This window comes from Drosophila guanche, unplaced genomic scaffold (assembly GCF_900245975.1).
Source record: "Drosophila guanche unplaced genomic scaffold, DGUA_6, whole genome shotgun sequence".
NCBI classification, from domain to species: Eukaryota; Metazoa; Arthropoda; class Insecta; order Diptera; family Drosophilidae; genus Drosophila; species Drosophila guanche.
This window is the reverse complement of record NW_022995747.1, coordinates 4,910,663-4,933,952: the sequence shown is the minus strand read 5'-3', so window position 1 is coordinate 4,933,952 and position 23,290 is coordinate 4,910,663. Positions and strand designations below refer to the sequence as shown.

The 23,290-nt window shown below is 46.6% G+C and overlaps 1 protein-coding gene across 2 annotated transcripts; it reads left to right on the top strand.

The window, feature by feature from the left end:
- The first annotated feature begins 2,262 nt into the window (after nucleotides 1–2,262).
- On the top strand, nucleotides 2,263–21,569 carry LOC117582977 (pituitary homeobox homolog Ptx1). Of its 2 annotated transcripts, none has more exons than XM_034271099.1 (5): nucleotides 2,263–3,368; nucleotides 6,020–6,784; nucleotides 13,966–14,121; nucleotides 14,841–15,094; nucleotides 19,846–21,569. In XM_034271099.1, exons 2-5 carry the CDS (start codon nucleotides 6,280–6,282, stop codon nucleotides 20,428–20,430), a joined length of 1,500 nt encoding a protein of 499 aa, XP_034126990.1. In that variant the 5' UTR covers nucleotides 2,263–3,368; nucleotides 6,020–6,279; the 3' UTR covers nucleotides 20,431–21,569. The 2 variants fall into 2 exon arrangements, with proteins under 2 accessions (XP_034126990.1, XP_034126991.1); XM_034271100.1 differs by having other exon boundaries at nucleotides 2,264–3,368; nucleotides 13,981–14,121.
- The last annotated feature ends 1,721 nt before the right edge of the window (nucleotides 21,570–23,290 follow it).

Here is a 23,290-nt window from a genome sequence, read left to right as displayed (position 1 = left end):
CCTTCTTCGAGCAACAAAGGATGAAGAGGATGCAGATGAGTTGGCTCTCCCCCTCACTTTCTCCATGGTCGACACAGTTCATGGCACGTAGACACCATCTATAAGGTGTAGCGCCATTTTGTATCGAATAGATAACGTTGGTGGAACAGCAACCACTGACTGCCCTCTGTTCCCTTCTGCCATTTGTTCCTGCCTTTTTTTCCGATATCAGAGAGTCGAAAGTCTAATTTAAGTTTCTCCTATAATTGAAATTTCACTCTGACTAAGTCCACCCGAACCAGTCGCAGGCCCAAAAATAGATATCATGTCATCAATGGAAAAGTAGCGCTGATTATGGGGGATTTGCCCGGGGACTACTGGGGACAGGACAATGTAATTGCACAACATTCGCACACACAGGGATCGCATTCCCAGAGGGATAACCCTTTGAACAGGTGCTGGCTGGTGAGTGTATGATTGGCAGTGAAAGTTCTGGCTTAGCCCTTGGACCTTGCACACATCACACATTACACTTCCGTACCGCGAAAAAAGAATGTGCAAAGGGTTGAAGTACGCCGTCCACTTGTGGGTTGCCTTGTGCTTGTGCCCCATCGAGTGGGTGGATCGCACGAGTATGCTCATGAATTGTGTAACTTTGCAGGTGAATTTGTATCTGAAACTGCAGTTCAAAGCGCATTCACCGCCCCAGCAACTCGAGCAAGTCGGAGGGACTCAAGTGGGGGCTGATTCTCTCAAGGGCCACCGCTCAACTCGATTACTGCTGGAACCCTGCACTGTCTCCGCCTGTCGCACGTTCTGGATGGATTTTCAGAGTATGTACAAAGTTACAACAATCTGAGACATTTCCAATTAAAGTTTTCAATGGGAAATACCAATACACTAGCGCAAATCTAATTTATTTCCAAGTTATCGATCGAGTCGAGATTTAAGAGTTTTTTGTTTGTTATGTTGAGGAATATATAGTGAAATATTCCTGAGTATTTATTGATTCTACAGGGAGTTTAAGAGCCAAAATATATATTATTTTTCCCAACAAACGCAGCGTCCATCATCAATTGATATCACATTAAAAATGATTAGTAGTCGCCACACAAAAGTATATCAATTTGTTCGTGTTTATGTACCGTCTGTGGATACAAGGATATAAATTGTACAACTTTTCTTGCTTCAGAGACTCCGCATGACCCTTTATCCTAGCCCATCGTCCATCTCCATCCACCTCCCTTTTCTGCTCCACTTGAGGCAGGCAAATGGGAAATAAAAACGAAAATTATGAACTGCACAAAAGCTGTTGTGAATTTTAATAAATTTTGTTGCTCTTTTAGATGTTTTTCCCTTGTTGTATTTTCCGAGAAAGTATCTGCCAACGGTGGCAGAGGGAACAAATCAAAAGGGGGTGAGTGCGTAGAGCAGAGAAGTCAGAGAAGATACAAAAAAAGATACACACACACAAACACACACAATGAAGAATACGTCAAAAGGAACAGTTATTTATTTATTTGTGCGCAATCACAGAGCCAGAGCTACACCCCTCTGTAAACGCCTCAAGCAGCATCCGATAGCATCCCATCCCATACCATTCCATTCCATTCCATTCATCTATCCCATCCTTTTGAAAAGGGGCACTACAATGGCGGGGTCTAACGCAGAATAATGGGATAACAAAACGCCCTTGACACCCAGTAAAAAGACAGCCAGCCCTCAAAAACTGTTCGCCAGAGAGCAGAGCAGTGCAGAACAGCGAAGAGGAGTGGTGAGGAGAGGAGAGGAGAGTAGCCTTATTATTATGAACATTGTGGGCACTCGCAGCACGTAGCAATCGTACAAGATGGAAGGGGGTAGGTACGTACCGCACAAAGGACCAACGCAACACACAAAAGTACAAATCAAACCCTCTCGAGAGCAGCGAGAGTGTGTGTGTGTGTGAGTTCTGGCTGAGAGTGCGCGCGCGCAGTGGAAGGGAACAGCACCGAGAGCAATGGCGCACTGTAAACATGTGGTGTGAGGTGCCAAGTGGTGCTGCCAGCTAGAGAGAGAGAGAGCGAGCGAGCAGTGGCACACATGTTTGGGGGTGTGTCCTACCAGCACTGAACGGTGCTTGTCTCTCGCTCTCACACCCATTTGGGCCGAGCACTCGCTACGCTACTCGCTGACGGCCAGACCATCTCCCTCACACTCTCGCACACACAGATAAGATAGCAGATAGATAGCGGCGTACGTACTCGTACTCGTATCGCCGCCCGATCCGATTCCGCGCCAGTTGGGAAAATCAAATTCCGTTATTCAGTTCAGTCAGTCGCCGTGTCCGAACGTTCGCTGCCGTGTAGCTGTTTCTTTTGCGTGTGTGCCCGTTCCCCGTGCCCGTGAGTGCGTGTGTGTAGCGCCTGCTGTATGTGCCATTGTCACTGCACCGTTAGCAACCCCTCTCTCACAGGTTGACGCACTTTTACTCGCTGCTGTTCGTCGCTGCTGCTGCTGCCTGTCTGCCTGCCTGACTGCCAGCCGCTGCCGTATCCAACAGATACTTTGCGTGCGCTTTCGAATTCGTTTTCAATTCAGCCACGTCCTGTTACGGGTGCAGACGCGTTGCTTCCGTTTTGAGAGTGCCACAATATCTGCCAAAGTGGCTTCCTGTTCCGCACAGATACAGATACTTACCCTAATTACGCGCCGGATTAAGTTATTAAAACGGATTTAGAATCAACAGTCGGCGACGACCGCACAAAAAAAGAGTCAAATCACAGCAAATCCAATCGAATCCCAGCCAGTGCCCCCGCGAGTGTCTGTTTGTTTGTGGATCCCGTGTGTGTCCGTGCGCCCCGACATCGGCGAGAGTTGGGCATCAAAGTCGCATTAAAAACATATCCCCGAGTTACTTAAAATTAATCACTAACATAATCACTGGGATTTTTACTGTTTACTGATCCGCCTCCCTGCCAGCAGCCGCGTGTGCGAAAACTATAAACGGCTCTATTAAATGCTCTTTCGCATTTGATTAGCGCTTCAACACAACACTCACTCCGACACAAACTGGCAGCAATCTGTTGCAACAACAGAGATCATCAACAGCTCCGCTCCGATTCGGCTGCCCACGATTTATAGCCTCCCACGCGTACATATCCCGAAGATTTCCGTGTAAAGACACCAATGAAACTGAAATGAAAGCAATTTGATTTATTGCCAGTGCCCACGACTTTTCCCACCCGAGAAAAGGCATCTGAACCACAGACGACACGATCCAAAGGTCCGACTTCGATCGATCGATCTGCCATAGCGCCGACGGAAGTTCGTTCCAGTTGCAGCAGTTCCAGCCGATCGAACGGCCACCACCAAGTGGATTAATTGAATTATTTTCCCTAAAATCAGAGGTGAGCAAATTGGATAGTGGTATACGAATGATATATGTCTGTTTGATCATGGATAGATATAATTTGTGTAAATACATATATTCATTAGACTTGAATTAGCCGTCGAGTTACTTGTTGAAAATATAATCATTGTTATATAGAACACCCAGAAGAGGTTTGAGAATATGTGATAAAGTCAATGCAAAAACAATAAGATAAATCTTTATCATTAAATCTCTATATATTTTCACACCTATGCCTTTTTTTAAACCTTTCCCAACACATGCCACGGTAAATAATAATAAAAAGCCAAAATGTTTCTGTTCATTAAACTCCATTAAAAGTATTCCCAGTAAATTGTTTCTAAGGAAGCTAAGACTTTGACTAAGCCAATGTTAATTAAGTTGATGGCTGGAAAACATGTTTTCGATACTAAAGAACGTTTAGGGCTTGCCTCATATAAGAGATCACGAAAGATTCCCAGAGCCGAGCCTTCTATAAACCGAGTGTTGACCAAGGAATTACAGCCTGCTGAACACATTTCTGTCCGACTCTCGCGTCGCGCATAAATCATCCCGGAATTGCGTCCATAAAGCGCCTCACGTTCCGGGAACATCTCGAATGGGGGCCTCTCTCTGGGTTGGAGGCCACAATGCTTCCAAAAATTAGAGGGAGACGGTGCGAAGTGGTGTTCGGTAATGGCAGTGCCAACTCATTGACGTCACCTAAACAATTAAGATCTTTTTGTGGGTGCAAACAAGGCATGGAAAAAACCTAAGTACACAGCACTAGAACTGCCTGGGAGGTGAAGGTGGAGCTGGAGCTGGGAGCTGGGATGTTAAACTGAATTTGAATAAAATAATACTATTAAATGGAAATAAAAACATGTGGAAAGTCTTGGCAAAACATAAGAATATCTTGCTACCTTTGCAGGGGCCACAAGAAACACCATCGGGCATGGGCATGGTCATAGGCCATAGGCATACGAGAGTATGGGTAGTAAAGCTGCGAGATCTCTGTGGCAATAAAGCGACATAAAATAATTTCTTATTCTTTGTCTTGGCGAATCATTATGTAAATAAATTCTCACTTTTGAAATAAAATGACGGGGCAGAAATAGAATATATTATATGCATCATAAAAAGAGGAAAGAATGCCCCAAGAACAATGCCTCTGACGGCTGGCACTTTGAACTGGCAACCAAGATTATTTATTAGACACTGCGGCAGATAATTTAGCCAGAAATTGTGCCGCAGCATGTGGCATGGCACGGCACCGCATGGCAAAAACACGGCAGCAACGTATCAACGCATCAACGTAGCATTGTACCCACAAAATAACAATAATAATCATGCAATAAATACTCATAACAATAAATGCAGAAACTTTTCATTTCAACAGATGACCCATCACCGCGTTGGCCATAAATTTGCCTTCAAGTGGGAAATTATTGTATGTTTGTGGGAACAACCGCAAATGGATTTAATATTACAGCCACACTAATCCACTGGGGATCAAGTGGAGATCAAGCGGTATTATCAAGTATAAATTATCCATTATACCTCAACCCCCGTCCTGTCCGGAATCATAGTCACATCTGAAACAGAAATCGAAAGTGACAGCTCAAGCAAATTGGGGCCTAAAGTATTTGAATTTAATTGAAATTAAACTCTTTTTCAATTGCGAATTTATGCGGGTTATGTCGGTTATGCTTTTGGTTTAGGATTCTTTTATTAGACTCAGACACAAACAGACGCACACCCAAATACACACACACGCAGACTGTTAACAGGCGTCTACCTTTGAATGCCTTTATTCTGTTGTGATTGAGATTAGATAACCATTTATTGCAACGTTCTGTTCTTTTCTGTTCTGTTCTGCTTTGGCTTGGTTTGGCTTGATAGCGCCTACGGTTTGGTTGGGACAGTCCGGGAGAGTGGTCCGATATCGGAGTGTAGTGTGGGGCTCTCGTTCTCTCTCTCTCTCTCCTACTGTCTTTCTGCAAAAGAGTCGCTAATTGATTTACGACCATTTATGGCTATTTTCGGGCTACTGTCAGTGGTTGGTTTCTTTATTTTTAAAGAATTTATTAGATGCCCTGACACGTTGGGTATTTATCGCCAAATATACGTATTCCCTGGTCTGTCCGTCCGTCTGTGCAATAATAATAACAATCATCAACCGCAGGAGAAATGCTCGCCTCACCGCGCTTCGCCTCGCAGAAATGTAAATATTTTACAACGATAAGGCTTATCGCACCGCTCCGATAGTGGCTGTGTAGGTGTAGGTGGTTCGGTGGTGCGATGTCATTCCACCACCACCACCACTCGCACAATTTACGACAGTCGGTAGGAGAGCCACACTCTCCGTACCATTCGTACCTCCAGCATCCCATACTCAGACACAGAGACACACCCAGACCCAGACCCTCTCCGAAGTGGTATTAACCCCTTGACGTGTTTGGTGTTAACTTGCCATTCGGCTGGTGTTTGGGTTAAGCCCCACTGTTTGCCCACTGTTGGCGATAAAGAGCACAGCCCCACCCGCAGTCCCAGCCCCAGCCCCATCTTGATTTGCTTACCAAGTAGCCGGCCAACCGACTACTTTTTATACGATAATTACGAGTATGATTACTAACGTGCCCCTTCCTGTGTCTGTATTATCATTTGCAGCTGTGAGGCTCTGGAACGGCTACATCTTGGATTTGCTCTCACCCCAGTTGGAAGATACCGGCCTCAAGACGACGACATTCTTGCAACACTTTAAGGACGTCGTCACGACGAAGTTCACCGGCAGGGACCACCACCTGCCACCGCTGCATCCGGCCCACCCGGCCCATCCGGCGCACCAGCAGTCCGCGCTGCATCACCATCATCAGCCGCACCAGGCTGTGGCCCAGAGCTTCTCCACCATTTTTCCGACATATCTCGGCATGGACCGCGGGGCCGGCGGCTGCGGCGTGGTCACCAGCTCCGCCACCGCCCTCGGCCCGGGCGGCATAAGCAACGGCGGTGGGGTCGGTGTCAGTGGAGCTCTTAGCGGCCTGGAAGCCATGTCGGCCGAGTCCACAGGTCTGTGTCTGCAGGATCTGGTGAGCGCTGGCACGGCCAACGGTGCTGGCTCGGCAGGATCCGCGGAGAGCGCAAACACCACCAGCACCGCCCTGAGCAGCGGCAGCACTGGCAGCTCCACTGTGAATGGCGGTGGCAGCAGCACCTCTGGAACAGAGCACCTCCACAGCCACCACAGTCTGCACGATTCGAGCTCCTCGGTCAGCATCTCACCCGCCATCTCGAGTCTGATGCCCATCAGCAGCCTCAGCCACTTGCATCACTCGGCCGCCGGCCAGGATCTGGTCGGAGGCTACTCCCAGCATCCGCATCACGGCGTCGTACCGCCTCACACACCGAAGCACGAGCCGCTCGAGAAACTCAGAAGTAAGTATCGAATAAAGCTGGATGGAAAGACGAGGAATCCCCCTCCTAGTCGAAACATAGTCGAACATTTAGTGGGAAATTTGTATTCAAATTTATCTGCGGCATCTCACGCATTGACAACTAATTAGTGCGTTCATAACTCACTTGGCGAGACATACTTTTTGGGCCTCAACAAGTGTCCGCATTCTCATTGCTATTCATGGGACTTTTGCCTCCTCTGTTTGTGGCACTGTCAGCGGCAGCTGTTGTCATTTCAATATGCGATTCGTTTTGGCAATCATTCACGCTCTCTATGAACTTTCGGGCCCAAAGCTTTTGTTGGCCACTTGTCGCGCCTCAGCATCAGCCTCAGCCTCTTTCTCCTGCTCTCTGTGCATATCCCCTCATGCATATTCATAATCATTGTGCAATCATTAGCGCATAATCTTCACAAAAGCGTTACAAAGGGAACAGCCCAGAACAAAACAAAACAAAAAAAAACACCCAAATGGCCAGAGAGGAGTGGAAAAGCGGATCGGAATCGAGTGGAGTGGCGTGGAGTGGAGTGGAGGGCCGCAAGAACTAAACAAATTTCAATTTTGTGCGCATGTCACGGCTAATTGAGCACCCTTCTGCCGTAGTGCCGAAGGCGACACTCCGGTCTCTCCCTTGGTTCCCGTTCCCGTTCCCATTCTATTCTATTCTGAAATTTCCCTTTTGACTCTGCATCGCATCTGTATCGGAGGCTGGATATATGATATGGCAGTCAAGTGTTTGTTGTTCCCGTTTGGTCTAATTGTTATGGGAGTTTGGCAGCGGGGTAGAGGATGTGTTCCGGGCTGTGGAGGTGTCTCCGCAAGTGCTTCAAGTGCTCGATATGACATCTCAATTGGACATGGGAGTTGCGCAAGAAATGCAGCACTTATTATATGATTTTGTAGCTTCAAGCCATTCCCCATTGATGGTCCAGAAATGGAGAATAGTTTTCACCTTTGCCAACAGCTTTCCATTTACATCTTACCTGGAAGAGCTGCCTGCAAACCGAATTTCCATTTGCATAACAGATTTGTCTGCCTTCGCCCAGAGATTTGTTGGCTGTCGCCCTGTCAACTCTGCCCCCAGTCCGAGTCACGGGGTTAACGGCCCGTGCAAACTTTGCACTCCTCTGCACTCTGCACTCCGCACACCACAAACACAGAGAGTCGACGTCGACTCCAACCTGGCCACAGATGTCCTCCCATTTATTTGCGTGCCAAAACAATTTAACACAAAAATTGTGCGCATTTAAAATATGCACGACTGCAGTTATCCCTTGACACACGGACACACACACAGGATCACACGGAATGCAGGTGCGGACAACGTTAACAGCTCGACGACTTCCATTCGGGCCAACGAATTTCCACTCTGGTGGATGCTGTACCGTACCGTATCTCCTCTTGTTGTTCCTGTTGTTCTCGTTATTGTTTACGCTCTTGTTTAAATAATGGCCAGGCAACGTGCCTCCTGGCTGCTCCTGCATCCAGGACCTTCATCAGGGCACAGACAGAAACCCACTCCTACTGCCAGTGCACTGCTGCAATTGGATTTTCAATTATTGGTCAATTTAATGGCCAGTCCGGAATCCAGAAACTCAACAATCCACCAATCAACCCACCCACAGACCATTCATTTATTTGTTTGCTCGCCATACTTTTATAGATATTTATGCTCACATTTATGCTCATATTTATATATACTACATGTTTGGGGGTAATAATTTTTAACGGTTGCACTTTTTTATGGGAAAATGTTCACCTTTTAGTTTCTGTTTCTGTTTCGGCTCCTATTTTTTGGGGGCATGGGAGAAGATCATTTTATGGCTTCTGTGCGTGTTTTTATTTCGCTTTTTGTGCTCAAAGGATTTCAAGTTCACGTTTAACACTAATTTAGCCCCACGGAGAAGCGCAGGAAAGATATTTTTTATTGGACAATAAAATCGGAATAGTTGATACTTTTTTTATGAGGGGGCGCGCGACAACTCTTTGTGTGCCATAATAGCTCTGAGTCCGCTTTTGAATTATGTTGTCAGCAGCTGAAAGAGTTTGTGGCTGTGGCACGACGAAAACACGACCTTGTCCCCCCCGGGATTTCACCATCTCAAGCAATTAGAGACTTATCTTCCGTATATCTGTGACTACACACACTCAGATACACAGATACATGGATATCTGCGCGGTGCGTTATTTGCTTTGAGTAAACCCAAAGAGAAACAGAAACCAAAAACCGAAATGGAAATGGAAACCGAATCAGAGCAGTTTACATTTCTTTTTTGGTTGCTCGACAAATAATAGAATGTTTCTCTACGAGTATCTATGAGTATTTCTTTTATTACAAGCCCAAGTCCTTAGCTTGTTTGCCGAGTTGTTGCCACAGATATGAGAGCATAAGATTGAGATTGAGATTGAGAACTATTTGCCCCTGCCAGTGTTTGTGGCTGATGCCCGTTGCGTTGATAAAATTATGAAATTACTTGTGTCGACGGCCGAGAGAGTTTTTTAGAGTTTGCTGAGTTGTTTCTAGTGAAATCTGCTGCGTTATCTTCGGCTCTGTGTGTGTCTATATCTCCATCTTCCGTGTAAGTGTTAATGGCACGTGCAGCCAGACAGAAGAGTCTTGTGACCCTCTAAACATAAACAATGCCTAAGCCAGACCCACGACAGGACCCTCTCTCTGCGCCCTGTGCCGCCAGTCTATCCACACCGACAAAGGGATACACACGGAAAGCTCCCTGGTTGTAAGGACACCCCCCTGGCTACTTTAAATTCCACGCTGCCTTCTGTATTTGTCAGGTCTACGGCTTTTCTTTATGAATATAAATACATTTTATCGATTTTTGGCTCCGACAACGAAGACTCGTTATTTTTCTCGTGGCATTTTTGGGAGTGTTAAAGCTTTAAGGACACAGCCACAGTGCATTGCCAGCAAATCTCTTCGAAATTGCTCACATATGTCATCCCGAGATCGCATTCGATTTGGCATTGCACACAGCCAAACACCCCATAAATTGCAGTTGCTGACCGGTCAGGATAATCACAGCAGAGCACAGCATAGTGGTTCATGGATGTCAGGGTACGAGAACCTGTTTAACCTAGCCATTTTCCACACTTTTCCACTGTGCTAGGGACTCCCAGTGCACCAGTAAGTGGCTGAATCTTCCCCATATATCAATCCATCTGTCCTGCCGCTGCTCTCCCTTCTCCCGGTGCTTGCTCTGGCACTGATTTCGTTTATATAAATTATAATGTCATTATGGCAAGCAGCCACAACCCCAACCAGCTCTCCATTATCCTCTCATATTCCTCGTCTCCCCGTCTGCTCGTCGGCGGCTCGAACCGCAATTACATCGTTGCAAAACTTCGTTCGAGAAAAACTTCATGGGGGATTCTCTCTCTATCTCTCTTTCTCTGGCTCTCTTTGTCTCTGTCCGGTCCGTCTGTCTACTTTCCGCCTCTTTTCTCATTATCCGGGCATCGTGCAATTTCGTAAAAATGTCGCATTAGAGATTATCTGAGGAAACAAACTTGTCCAGAACCCGAAGCCAGCGACAGACACAGAGCCAGAGCCACAGCCAGCCCTGTGCTCCTCTGTTTTTGTGGCCGGAATGACCCAATGGCATCAACTGGAGCAAAAATTTGAGCTGACAGTTGAGAAAATTACTGGCAAAGGCATTGCAGTGGAAAACTACGAAGCGAAGGGGGGAATGGAATCCAGTCTGGACATCTATACACATCCCTCTGTACATATTCCTATACATACACGTATGTACATAGTGTCTATGTATTCTCTGAGTTTTTTTGGAGGGGGATTGTCCTTCAGCTTTGTCTTATCTGCCGCCTCAACTAATGAGTTTGCCTGGTTCTGGTCCTGGTCTTGGTTTTGGCCAGAACTCGTCTGGTTTTGGTTTTGGGTTTGGGTCTAATGCAATTTGGCTTTTGGGTTGCTCCGGACTTGAGGCTGGAGGGTAGTTCTTTGGGCTTGAAGCTGAAGGGTAATTCTTGGGGCATGTCCCTGCGATTTCAGTGATTTTTATGGCATGATGCTTGGCTGCTTGGTTGGTCAAGAGCTCATTATATGGCCATAACATATGTGTGTGCCTGCTGGCCATTGTCCAGAGATATAACAATTAACTTTCGTGCCGTTGCCTAATTTTCATGGGCTAATTTGTGCTAGAGAGGGTTGTCGCATTCGCAATTGCGGCATATGGCCATTCCTGACTATTCCCAGGGACATCAACACCTTCTCTCTGCCTGAAAGGAGCAAATGTGGCATGAAATTGGAAAAATATTTATCTCTCTGAATGTGAACCGCAAGTGTTTAACCCTTTTATGGGCCATCGAGTGGTTTACCGCTTCCTGCAGCCACAAGGAAAGCAACTAACTTGTCACAAGGGGATGTGGGTTGGGCTGTGGGCTGTGAGCTGTGGGTATGGGACATCCGAGGGTAAATGTTGGGTTAAGAGAGACAGCAACAGAAACAGCAACAGCAGCGGAAGCAGCCCAATTCCAATTCCAATCTCAATCCCCATTCAACTGTCACATTAATCGTTTGTTTTTGGCCACCAACTAAACGTTGCCGCTGCCTGACAGTTTCCTTGTGTGTCCGTCCTTTTCCCATTTTCCTCACATATCGGGGCAGGAATTGTTCTCGGGGCGTAGGTCTGTCCGTTCGCCTCTCGATCCTTTGTTGGTTCTTCCTTCTGTCCTTTCTGTCCCACTGTTTGTTTGTTTGTTTTGGTCTTCGGATGTTTCTGTCCTGCCTGACAGTCTCTCCGACCGAATCTCGGGGTAATTTATTGCTCCGGCTGCCGTGTCGTGTGTCAAAAGTTTTTATGTGGAAATCTGTCCATGAATGAGCGACAGAATACGAGTAGTATGTGTGCGTCTGCAGGATAGAATAAAAAAAAACATCAAAATCATTGCTAGAGCAAAAATTTATTTCACATTTTTCTGCATTTTCACGGCCAACCCCGCACCCCAACCCTCTTGCATGATTAATTGTGCGCCCGCCCCGAGGGAAGTGTTTGCCTTTGACTTTTGTTTCGCCAAATCACAATAGTAGTCGCAAAAGCCAAATAAATATCCCATTGCTGAATTTGTTTGCTCAGCAAACTGGCCCCCAGAAAGAGGTACTTTACGAGTACCAGGCAAAAAATGGCTGCCAAAGAAAACAGAAAAGCGAAAAGCGAAGAATGAAAAACGAAAGTGACGGCGACACTTGTTGTCACAACTTTTGACATATGCAAAACGCTCATGTCCCAGCGCACAGAGCAACGCCCACAACTATTGACACTTGCCACTCACATTCGGATACAGATACAGAGATTCAGATTCCCCACCCACAAACCTTGAAAATGGTGTAAAACTGCGGCGACAACTGCCCCGACAAATGTCAGAGCCCAACTGACAGACGACGACAATTTTTCTGACCTGTCAGACAGCAGCGGCCAGAGAATGCAGGAAAATCAAACTCAAATTAGTCTCTGGCCAAAAAAGAAAATAGAACAGTTTGTTGGTAAAATATTTAAACAAATAAAAATCGCCGCTGTACGTGATTTTCCCTGCGTTTTTTCCGAATTCTCGATCTTGTTTTTTTTTTCACTTTTAGATTTTCTTTGTAGAGCGTGTCGTTAAGAAAATATTTTTACGATGACGACCCATTTAGCTCAGGTTGAGAATCGGAGAATGGAAATGGGAAATTAGAGCAGCAGTCAGGGCTATTAAGAGTCATTCAGCTGTGGCGATGCCATCCTCTGCGATCCTCAGTGGTTGCACTGAGGCGTTGACTAAAAAATGGAAATGTGACTGGGAATGGGAAAGGGAAAGGGAATGCAAGATGCGCTGGAATAGGTCCGGGTCGTGGCAGCAGCTGAGCTACTAATAGCGATAATTTGTAGCTACAAGTGAAGATACTTTAGGAAGTATTTAGACGATCTGTCTCAGTATCTTTAGAGGATGCCATCATTAATTTCTTCAAGTATTTGCTTTTCATCTCTGGGAAAGATTATTTATGATAAAATTAATATTCCAAATAAATTCAACTTTTTTTAAATTTATTATGTATTCTCTTTCGATGTCATAAAATATTCGAGAGCAATTCCCCGACAAAGTTATATTTATATTGCATTGTAAATTTGTTTTTCAAACACCTTCTCTCGCTGTTTGTTTGTCATACACTACACGTATTTCCCCATTAAATCCTACGCTTTGTGGCTCTCTCTCATAATGACCCCATCAAATTTTAATTACATTTAAACGCACTCATTAGAGGCCATAAAAATACTTTCTGGGGAAATTTGAATTTTCCAACGGCATGTGAGGCTGTTGTCGGCGGCATAAATTATTCAGATGGCCATAAACTAATTGAGTCATGGGCCGACTTCCTCGGGGGATCGTCTGACATTTGTGACTCCTCCGATGCTCCATCCCCTGCCCTTCCACCAAGTGGCAGTCTAATTGTTTCAAATGTCGCCACGGGTGTTGGTGTTGCCACTGGTGTTGTCTCCAGTTGTGCTGGCCCTGGCACTTTAAAACCACATTAAATTGACACCATGTGAGAATGCCATAAATTACTCTGCCTCGATGGAGTCTGGGTTGGCCAGGAAGCGAGTCCATAAGATTTAGGTGCAGGGCGGCGATCAGGAAGTCGGGACCCCGAGTACCCCGGGACCATATGGGTGCACACCTTCGGGTGAAAAAACCCCAAAGAATCAATTGCCACGGCCATAAATCTGTGACGAAACGGTCTCGGTGCAGGGTGGGGGAATCCAAAATTGCTGGAAAAATTGATGTCAATGACTGACTAATTAATATTAAAATAGGCGTGACTAACTGCGGCAATTAATGTGTAGAGCGGTAACCAATTGGTGGGCTCATGCTCATTCAGTGCGAAGAGATTTATGGCAGGGCATTCCCGAGATTATCTTCCTGTAGGAAAACGTTGAAGGCAACGGCAACGCCAACCCTTTGAGGGTGCACTGGAGTTTCCATTAAAACAATTAAGTAGGTCTCCTCCAGGAGCAATCCGCTGCTTAATCGGGCTAACCAAAAGCCCATAAATCCTTTTATGGGCGCTCCTTTATCGTGGGTGGATGGATCCTAGAAGTCTTCTCCTGTGAACGTTGCAACATAAATTTTTTTGTAATTTTCTCTTGCCCTTTGCTGGCTTGTTCTTTTCAGTTTGGGCCGAAACTGGTGATTTCCGTGATAGTCATAGCTCCATGACCGCCGTAGCGAATAGTTTGGATAGCACCCATTTGAACAACTTCCAGACGTCGTCGACATCCACGTTAACGAACCGGAGTCGGGATCGCAAAGATGGTGAGTATCCACGCACCACCCACACACACCCACACACACACACACATACACTCCTTATCACCGTGTGCGCTGATAAGAAACATAATTTATAATAATTTTGTAAAGCGTGGCCAACTATACCACCTTTGTCGGCGAAATCTACGCGCCCGGGTCCGTTTAGTTTTCGATTAGAATGCCTTTGATTTGCGACATGACGACGAGGGTGACGGCGACTCTGCAGTGACTCTGCAGCAAAAGGAAAATGAAAATGAGAATGAGAATAAAAGTGGAAAAATGAAATGATATTTCATGGAAAGGGCCGTCGCAGTCATTTAGTTTATTTGATTAAGTTTCGTTGGCGTTGGAGAGGCCACGACACGGACTACACAGAAAGCACGCCGCATGATCGATGACATCGGTGGAACATACATTAACGGGCTATAAATCTGGTCCGTCCGGGAGTGGAGCGCGGTGTCCGTTTGAAGTTTGTTCTAGGGGGGGTTTTGGGTGCTTTTCGGTGTTTGGTGGCGACGCCTGAAGGTTGCATGGCAATTAGTAACGGTAGCTCCCCCGACCAGAAGCAGAAGCCACGCAAATGTTGGGAAATATTCCGCTCTCGCCCTCCGGCTCACGGGGCTGCGGGCTTATCAGGCAGACCAGACGTAGGGCATAAAAACAGCAAACAAATTAGGAAAAGGCTTGCTTCCCCGTCTAATGCGATCTTTGTGCTGCTCTTTCAGGAAATCGCAGTGTCAACGAGACCACCATCAAGACGGAGAACATATCCAATTCGGGGCATGACGAGCCGATGACCACCAGCGCGGATGAGCCGAAGAACGACAAGAAGAACAAGCGGCAGCGGCGCCAGCGGACCCACTTCACCTCCCAGCAGCTGCAGGAGCTGGAGCACACGTTCAGCCGCAATCGCTATCCGGACATGTCCACCCGCGAGGAGATCGCCATGTGGACCAACCTCACGGAGGCGCGCGTCAGGGTGAGCATAATTATTCTTATTAATTGCCAGCCAAACCGCAAACTGTAAACAGCTATGAGAGCTGGGAGTCTGTCTGTCTGTGCGGCCACATTATGCGGCCATTACTGTCCAGCCCCAATTATATTATGGTCGGCGGTCAGGATCCAGCAGCAGGAAGCAGGAGCAAGTCGCGACCGCAATGCAGCCACACAGACTCGTAAATATGTCGCCTCGTTTGGCATTGGCTTAAATCCCGAAAACCCCATGCCCGAAAAAGAAAAACAAATTTCCCTGCTGCGGCGAGAATTTATGGTGTGGGATTGGGGCAGGTTGTGGGTGGGGTGGGGTGGTGTTGCCATAAATTGCAGCAGCTAAAACTGCAGTTTGCAGCGTTTGCGGCATTTGCTGTTTGTAAACCGCGGGCTTATCGAACTCCACTGAATCGCAACGGGTTGTTTGCTCCAATATCCGTTCTATTGACAGACCAGACCAGACCAGCCCATGGGCATTTGCAGCCACAGTTTCTGCATCTGCACTGAGGGAAAATAGTAAAAAGAATCGTATCTTGGGACCAATGAAATCTTAAAGCAAAAGATCGATGCTCCAATGAAAGAATTAGAAACAGATTTACAGAGTTCATGCTGTCAAAGCTGAGCAAATATTCTTGACACGGATATTCCAGTGCTTACAACTCCTTTTCCCAGTGTGGGCACAGGGAGCTCTGGAACTCTGCTCTGCAAGATATCTTTGGCTGCACAACAGTTGTAATTGTTTGTAAACACGGATAGTGATAGTTCTGGCAAACAATTGGAGTTGTAAGTGGCGCCAAGCGGCAAATATGAGTAGCGAACGACAGTAGCCGGGTTCGGGGCGGACATGGTCCCATGTCGATCCGGAGGAAGGGGCAGATATCGTATGCGATATCTATTTGCTGTGACAGTCAGTCAGGACAGGAAGACAATCAGCGCAACGACGACGACGGCACGCAGATATGATAGACACATGATCGATGATCGGCGATGATGATCGTGATCATTGTCATTGGACGTATGGGCGACATCAGCCTGGCATTAATTGTACAGTTAGAAGTGGCCCGCAGTCTATGTGGTAGAAAGGGTCATCAGGAAACGAAAGTCAATTAGCCGACAAATGGAAGAACATCTGCGAGGTGCGATGAAAAGCGTTGACAAATATTTCATGGTTTTCCTATGCTAATTTCCCTATGCTCTCCTGACTGCCGCATATGCCAAGAAAATCTGACTGCCAAGGGTGCTCTTTGTCTCTCTGCACTTGACTACAGTTATAAAGAAATTAGCTGCGGCACAGACCCAGTAGCAGCAGAAGGAGGAACGAACAAGTGAAGCTTCGGAGGAGTGGTAGAACTGGAAACGATGTCAATCTAAACATGTGTTCCTCGGATAATGCCGAGCGGCGAGCTAAATGCATAAAATATTGATACAGTTTGTTTTATGGTCCATTATATGATGATGACAAAATGGTTTGTCTTTGTTCCCCCGTTTCATCCCCCGATTCATGCAAAGTAACGCTGGATCCGGCTTCGGCAGCGTAGGGGAGCCAGGGCCAGGACAATTTGTCATCGCTCAGCGAGGGTTGTTTAATGAATTAGAAAACCACAGCACAGAAATTAATGATGATCATGATCATGCCTTTAGCGACAGGCAAAGAACCGGGGTGGCATTTGTCTCACATTTGACTTTGACTCTCACTTCGAGGCTGAAGGCTGCAGGCTGTAGGCTGCTGGCTGCAGGCTGATTCTCATTGTACGAGTAATAGTAGCGGAGGCAATAAAATTTATCAAATATACAAAAGGATTACGGAGCAGGGCCGCATAAATCTGGGTGGGTTTTAAACTGTCAAAAAAGAGCAGCCCCGTCTGAGCAAACAGAGAGAACTGCAGTCCCAGTTCCAGTGCCCGTCCCCGTTCCCGTTCCCTTTACCGAATCTGCACCAGAACCCTGACGGGGGAAATGTTGCTTCTTCTGCCCATGATAGCTACTAATCCGGGGATTTACATGCGCCGGCAATTATGGCAATATGTTCGCCCGAACTCCGACTCCCCGCCTCTGCCCGTCTGTCCCATTGTCTATCGTTTTTGTCTTTTTAATTTCTCAAATAGAACTCACTTTTTAATTCAATTACCAGCCAGGAAGTCGGGGCCCAAACAACGCCATAAAAACATTTGCTGTCCTCAATCGAAACGTTCCCATTCGAGTCCATACGGAGAGTGGACTTCTTTTTTTATCAGGTCAGGTGTCGCCAATGGCCCGGAAATGGGAACAACATTTGCAACATTCGAGTCATTGTGAGTGCATAAAAAAGCGATTGAATGCTGCCGCAAAGGAGCCACAATATGCTCGGTGGTAATGGTTGTCGGCCAATGGCATCCATGTGGTGGATAGACCCGGGAAAGGGATGAGAATCAAAGGTAAAATGTGAGAAGAGAGCTCCTCCTATGATGCTGAAAAATAGTTTACTTTGAGGGTGTGAAAAGTGCTTGAGGAAAGATTTTTAGAACTATTTTGTGTGCTTCTACATGTACCACCAATTACCAGTATTCATATCTCCAGTTCCCTATCATTAAGTTCCCTTATTGTTCACATATGTGACCATCCATCCAGAGATCAGACCACCCATTAGTGCAACTGTTTGTACTTATAGAGTGTACTCGTATGGAGGCAGACGCCTCGTGGAGTAGTTGCCTTATCGATGTTATCTGGGGAATGACGAAACCAATTTTCACTCCGACTATCTGTTAAGAGAGAGAGCGAGGGAGAGGGATAGCCCGGAAATGGGAACCCATTTCACACATTTAACTTTCGCAGGCGAGCAAATAAAAAACGTATTTAGCTGCAATTTGCCGCCATCAATCATGAGAGCTACGACCCGTAGCACGTAGCTTGTAGCCCGTAGCAAAAAAAAAAAAACCGTAGAATCCCGTAACTTCTGCCACATGGCCACTTTTCTGGCCACTCATATTTGACTTTTTTTCTATCCGCAATTTTACCTGATGAAGCGTTGAGTTGTTGGGACCAGCGGGTGGTCAGAGGCAGGAGGGGCAGTGTCATTGATGCTTTCATCAAAACCAATTAGGATTTTCTGCAGGAGTTCGTTGAGTGGAAAATTGCTGCGCTGCTTTTTTCCACTCTCGCATATTTCACTTTTTTTGCTGAGTTTCCCTCTTTTCGTTTTTTTAGCCAAAGACAGAGACGACATCAAATTGCCATCAGGGAAAGGCTGCCTGCCTCGCCTTTACTTTTTTCATTTTCCGTTTTGATTTTTTTGGGGGGAGTTTGAGCAAGTTGCTAAATGATACGTGAAAATGACAGCTGACGAGATCGATGACGTTAGTTTTGCATTCGTGATGATGCAGGAGATGATGGTGCCAGAGCCTGGGCTCCTGCTGATGATGATGCGGATTCGGATGATGATGATGGGGCTGAGCGATGTACCTTGACAAATTGACACATTGCTGGCATTGATGGCAGTGGAAAGTTACTGCTTCTTTGATTTAAGGTCAAAGGAACTCGGAGTTTGCTCCGTTCTCACGCTACCTTCGCTGACTCTGACTCTGACTGTGACTCTACGCCTGGTCCCAGGTTCATGCGATTTCAATTAACTGCCGCATCTAATTAGATTAAAGCAATTGCCGGCAAGTAGACGAGCATTAAATTGGTGCTCCTGGCACGCGGCCATAGTTTTCCACTTGTTAGCAATGTCACAGAATGTCTCTATTAGCGTTTTCCCAGCCGAAAAACAAACACTTTTTGCATAGATCCACGCGTGTCAGGCTTCAGTCACGGGCTATTCCCTTACCCTATGGAGGGTAGTGGTGTGGCCTGGTGTGGACCTGCATTGGCCATAAATCTATCGGGTTACAACCCCGTGCCGCACCGCAGCAGTGTGGAAACTGGCGCGTTGATTTAAGGACAATGTGGCAATGCGGATTACAACAATGCGGCAACAAGCCGAGCACTGGGATAGTCTGTGACACTGTGAAATGTCGAATTTGCGTGCTTTAATTGCCACAACCAGCGGGATTCCAAATACATCCGAGAGAGCGCTGCAAAATGTGCGAGCTTGGAGCTGGAAATGTATCTCAAGTTGCTCTTAAAGCTGCTAGGGGCTGTGAGCTGAGAGCAAAAAACTCATCAAAATGCTGGGCAACGTCTGCGCAGCTCTTTGTCATTTGTATCTGTATCCGAGTATCTTTGTCTGGGACTCTTACCCTCGCCGTATCTGTGCAAACTTTAGCAATAAATTACAAAGTTGCCATTTTGTTTTTATCTTCTGCATGCGGCATGCTGCTGCTTCTCCTTTTTTTTTTTTTTTTTTTTTCTTTTTCGTGTACTTTCTGTTTGCAAAATAATTTTGATTTATTTTTGCGCCCTCGCAGCTTTCTTTCTCTCCTCCTGCCACTCTGCCGCCATTTTTGCGGGGGTGGCAAGCTGAGTTTATTTATATAAAGCTCTCCATTAAAAAAGGCAACAATGGCACGACTCAGAGTAACGCTGCGGGTACGAGTTTGGGGCTTCACTCTGGTATATATTTGTATATTTATAATTACTGCACATGCGTATTGCGGGGCCAGAACCCCCTTTGGGCTTTGGGCTGTGTGGGTCTGTGCTTTTTTGGGGGAAGTTTTTGCTGGCTGCAGATACATAAATTTTCAAGTTATAAATTATAAAAGAAAATGGCTGCCGCAAACTCCAACTAACTGGATCTGTCTCTCTCTATGTCTGTATCATCCTCAGGTCTGGTTCAAGAACCGTCGGGCCAAGTGGCGCAAGAGGGAGCGGAATGCCATGAATGCCGCTGTGGCTGCGGCGGACTTCAAGTCCGGATTTGGGACACAGTTCATGCAGCCGTTCGCCGATGATTCGCTGTACACGTCGTATCCGTACAACAACTGGACAAAGGTGCCCTCGCCGTTGGGCACCAAGCCCTTCCCCTGGCCCGTCAATCCACTGGGATCGATGGTGACGGGCAATCATCATCAGAACTCTGTGAACTGCTTCAACACGGGCGCCAGCGGCGTGGCGGTGAGCATGAACAACTCGATGCTGCCCGGATCGATGGGCTCCACGCTGACCAACTCGAACGTGGGCGCGCCCTGCCCGTACACGACGCCCGCCAACCCGTACATGTACCGCTCTGCCGCCGAGCCCTGCATGAGCTCCAGCATGTCCTCGAGCATCGCCACCCTGCGGCTGAAGGCCAAGCAGCATGCCACCGGCTTCGGCAGCCCCTACTCGGCCCCCTCGCCCGTCTCGCGCTCCAACTCCGCCGGGCTCTCCGCCTGCCAGTACACGGGCGTGGGGGTCACGGACGTTGTCTGAGAAAACGCGCTCGGTGCTCTGCTTAACCAGCATCAGCACCACTTGCAGCACTTTTCCACCCACCAGTCGGCGGGAATGGGAGTGGGCGTCGGTGTGGGAGTGTCGCACAATGGGATGCAGCAGCACCTGGGGGGAGGCCACGGCCATGGCAACGGCATGCTGCACGGCCATGGCCACAGCAGCAACAACAGTCTCCTGATGGACCACAGCGACCTTGGTCATTCCGAGGAGGCGGCTGGCGGGGGGGGACATAGCATCGAGGGAGACAACAAGTCGTCTCTGGACTCCAACGGCCTGATGTCCGGCGGAGGCACCTCCAGCGGCAATGGCGGGGGCGGCGGTACCAACGACAACGTCGACGAGGGGGACGAAGACGTTATCGATTGAGGGAATCCTGAAATAATGGAACTCCTACAAGTAAATAAATCAATCTATAGGCAAAGCAAAGTCGGAGGAGGAGAGTAAGCTTAAGCATTCAGAAATAATTTTAGATGTTTGCGTAATTTACGGATAAATAAAGTACCAAACCCCGACCCGAACCAGCACCCGAGAGGTTGCCTCTGCCCCTATCAAAATGCAAATTTTTCAAAGAACAATAATTAAATTTATGAAATCCAGAGAGTGGTAAGAGGAGGAGAGAGTGGAGGATGTGTTGTGAGGAGGATTAATTAGCTTTCGATTGGAATTGGAAATTGAAATAGCATTCTGTTGGTGTTTTTTTTTGTTGAGATTAAATACTAATTACGTTCTGCCCCGCCCCCAGCCCTTACACACTCACACACACACACAGAGTCAGTCGACGGTAGAAGTTAAGTGTTTTTGTAAATAAAAGCAAATATGTAGCTATAGTCCGCGTCTGTATCTAATGGATACAGAAAGTATAATCAAATCCCAGCTCAACCTTTCCCCTTCCCGATCGGCGGCACTCGCCGGCCAAGAGTATAACATATATCCCATATATATATATAGATAGGTATATATATATATATACCAGAAACGTATCACGATCAAGTCAAAGTCAAAATGTATTGTAACTAAAAGAAAAAAACCAAAACCAAAACTAAAGCTAAACAAAAAAGAACAACTATATCAAAGCCGTAGAAGTTTTTAAGGAGTTGTCTAGTCGTATAGATCCGCCAGAGAAGAGCATATTTATATGTGTATGTATATGGATATGTATATCCCTCCCCCAACTAAAGAACCCCCTATAAATATAAAGCTATTTAATAATTGTAAACTTAATATTAATAGTTATAGAAATTGAATCAAAAAGAACAATAAAAATTATGGAAAAAAACACACGCCTCTGAATCAATGACTGAATGGATGAATGAATAAATGAGTTACGAGGTTCAAATTGCGGTCAACCGCAGGGATAATGGATGGCTTTCCCTTGAAATGGAAAAATTAAAAAATCAAATTGTAATTTACAGAGTCCAGGGGGAGCTTAAGCCAAAGTGTGGGAGTGGGAGTCCCAGCCACGTTTAAAGGGAGAAGGAAACGTTTAATTCAAAGATACATACATACATTCTCCCCCACAGGACGCTTCCCCCCATTAAAGATACATCCCCTGGGTGGGTGATGGTGGCAAGCAAGTGTTTAATTCCGAGGTGGACCTGGTGCAAAAAGATCCATCCATCAATTTATTCATTACAACGAAATTATGTCGAATTTATATGCACCCCGCCGACCGCCAAGTGACAGGACACTGCCAGTGCCACTGCCACTGCCAATGCCAATGCCCCCCGACCAACAACCGACAGGATTTCGTGCTGCCGGAAAATCACCGCACAATAAAAATAATAATAAAAGGACATCCCCTGACTCCCTGCCCCGACTATGCAAAATGTTCGAGGGGGTTGGTTTTGTTTCCTTTCTTCCATTCGGGCATCAAATTTGAATTTCATATGCTGCCCGCCCGCCTTGATTGAAGCGGGCTAATAAAGTGCCGCTACCGGATCGGGGGAAGTCCTGGATTTGGAGACGGGAAGGAAGTGCGGAAGTACGGGATGCTACGGAATAAGTATTCCCGCTGCGTTAAGCATCCATTACGGGGGGGATGGGCGACCCCGGCGACCCAGCGACCATTTGATTTATTTTATTTCCCCTTTGCCCCGCTGTTAATGTTTTAATAAGATTGATTTTATTGCGGCCTCCACTGTGGCACTCCCCGTGTGGGTGGCTGTGGAGTCAAAGGGTTAATAAGTTGCGCTCCAGCTGTTTTACGAACTTCCTTATTGTCTCTCTATTCCAGAGACTGTCACAAAATGTGGCTCTATTGCTTTTCGGGGGAGATGCTATAGGAAATGCTTGAAGAAGTGTTTCTCTCCTTAAGGTAAAGGCTTTGTGTTTCTCCTTTTTGGTATCTGTATCAGTCTACACTTGCGTAATTAACTTTTCGGCGTAATTAATGCCAAGTCTAATTATTGTTAATCATGCTCAGGCCAGGACGGAAGACAGCCAAAGGCAGGGGTAAAGGAAGTGTACATAATGGATGAGATACAATTAAAATCAACTTCCTATGCATGCTCAAAGAAAAGCAAAGGAAATGTGTATACGAGTTTATGTGCATATAAGAGAAGAAGAGCCTTACATACCCGTCGTTTCAATGTCTGTCATATGACCGAGTCGTGCGTTCAGTGTGCTGATTGTATCTTTCCAACCCCATCCAGAGGATACAGAGACCCTTTCGTGAGGCTCTTACATCTCGGCGGCTTCGATTGTGCACATACAAGAAGCAGAAGAGAGCGCCATCTTGAAACTGTCTTAAGACACAACGCATGCTGTCAGCCATTATTTGCCTGCCAGGCAGCGTGCCCCATGCCACACTAACCATTCAACCATTCAACCATCCAACCAT

Coding starts and splice junctions, on each gene's coding strand:
- LOC117582977 (XM_034271099.1), top strand. CDS start 6,280: ATGGACCGCGGGGCCGGCGGCTGCGGCGTGGTCACCAGCTCCGCCACC. Junction 14,122..14,840: donor GAGTCGGGATCGCAAAGATG/GTGAGTATCCAC, acceptor CTGCTCTTTCAG/GAAATCGCAGTGTCAACGAG. Junction 15,095..19,845: donor TCACGGAGGCGCGCGTCAGG/GTGAGCATAATT, acceptor TATCATCCTCAG/GTCTGGTTCAAGAACCGTCG.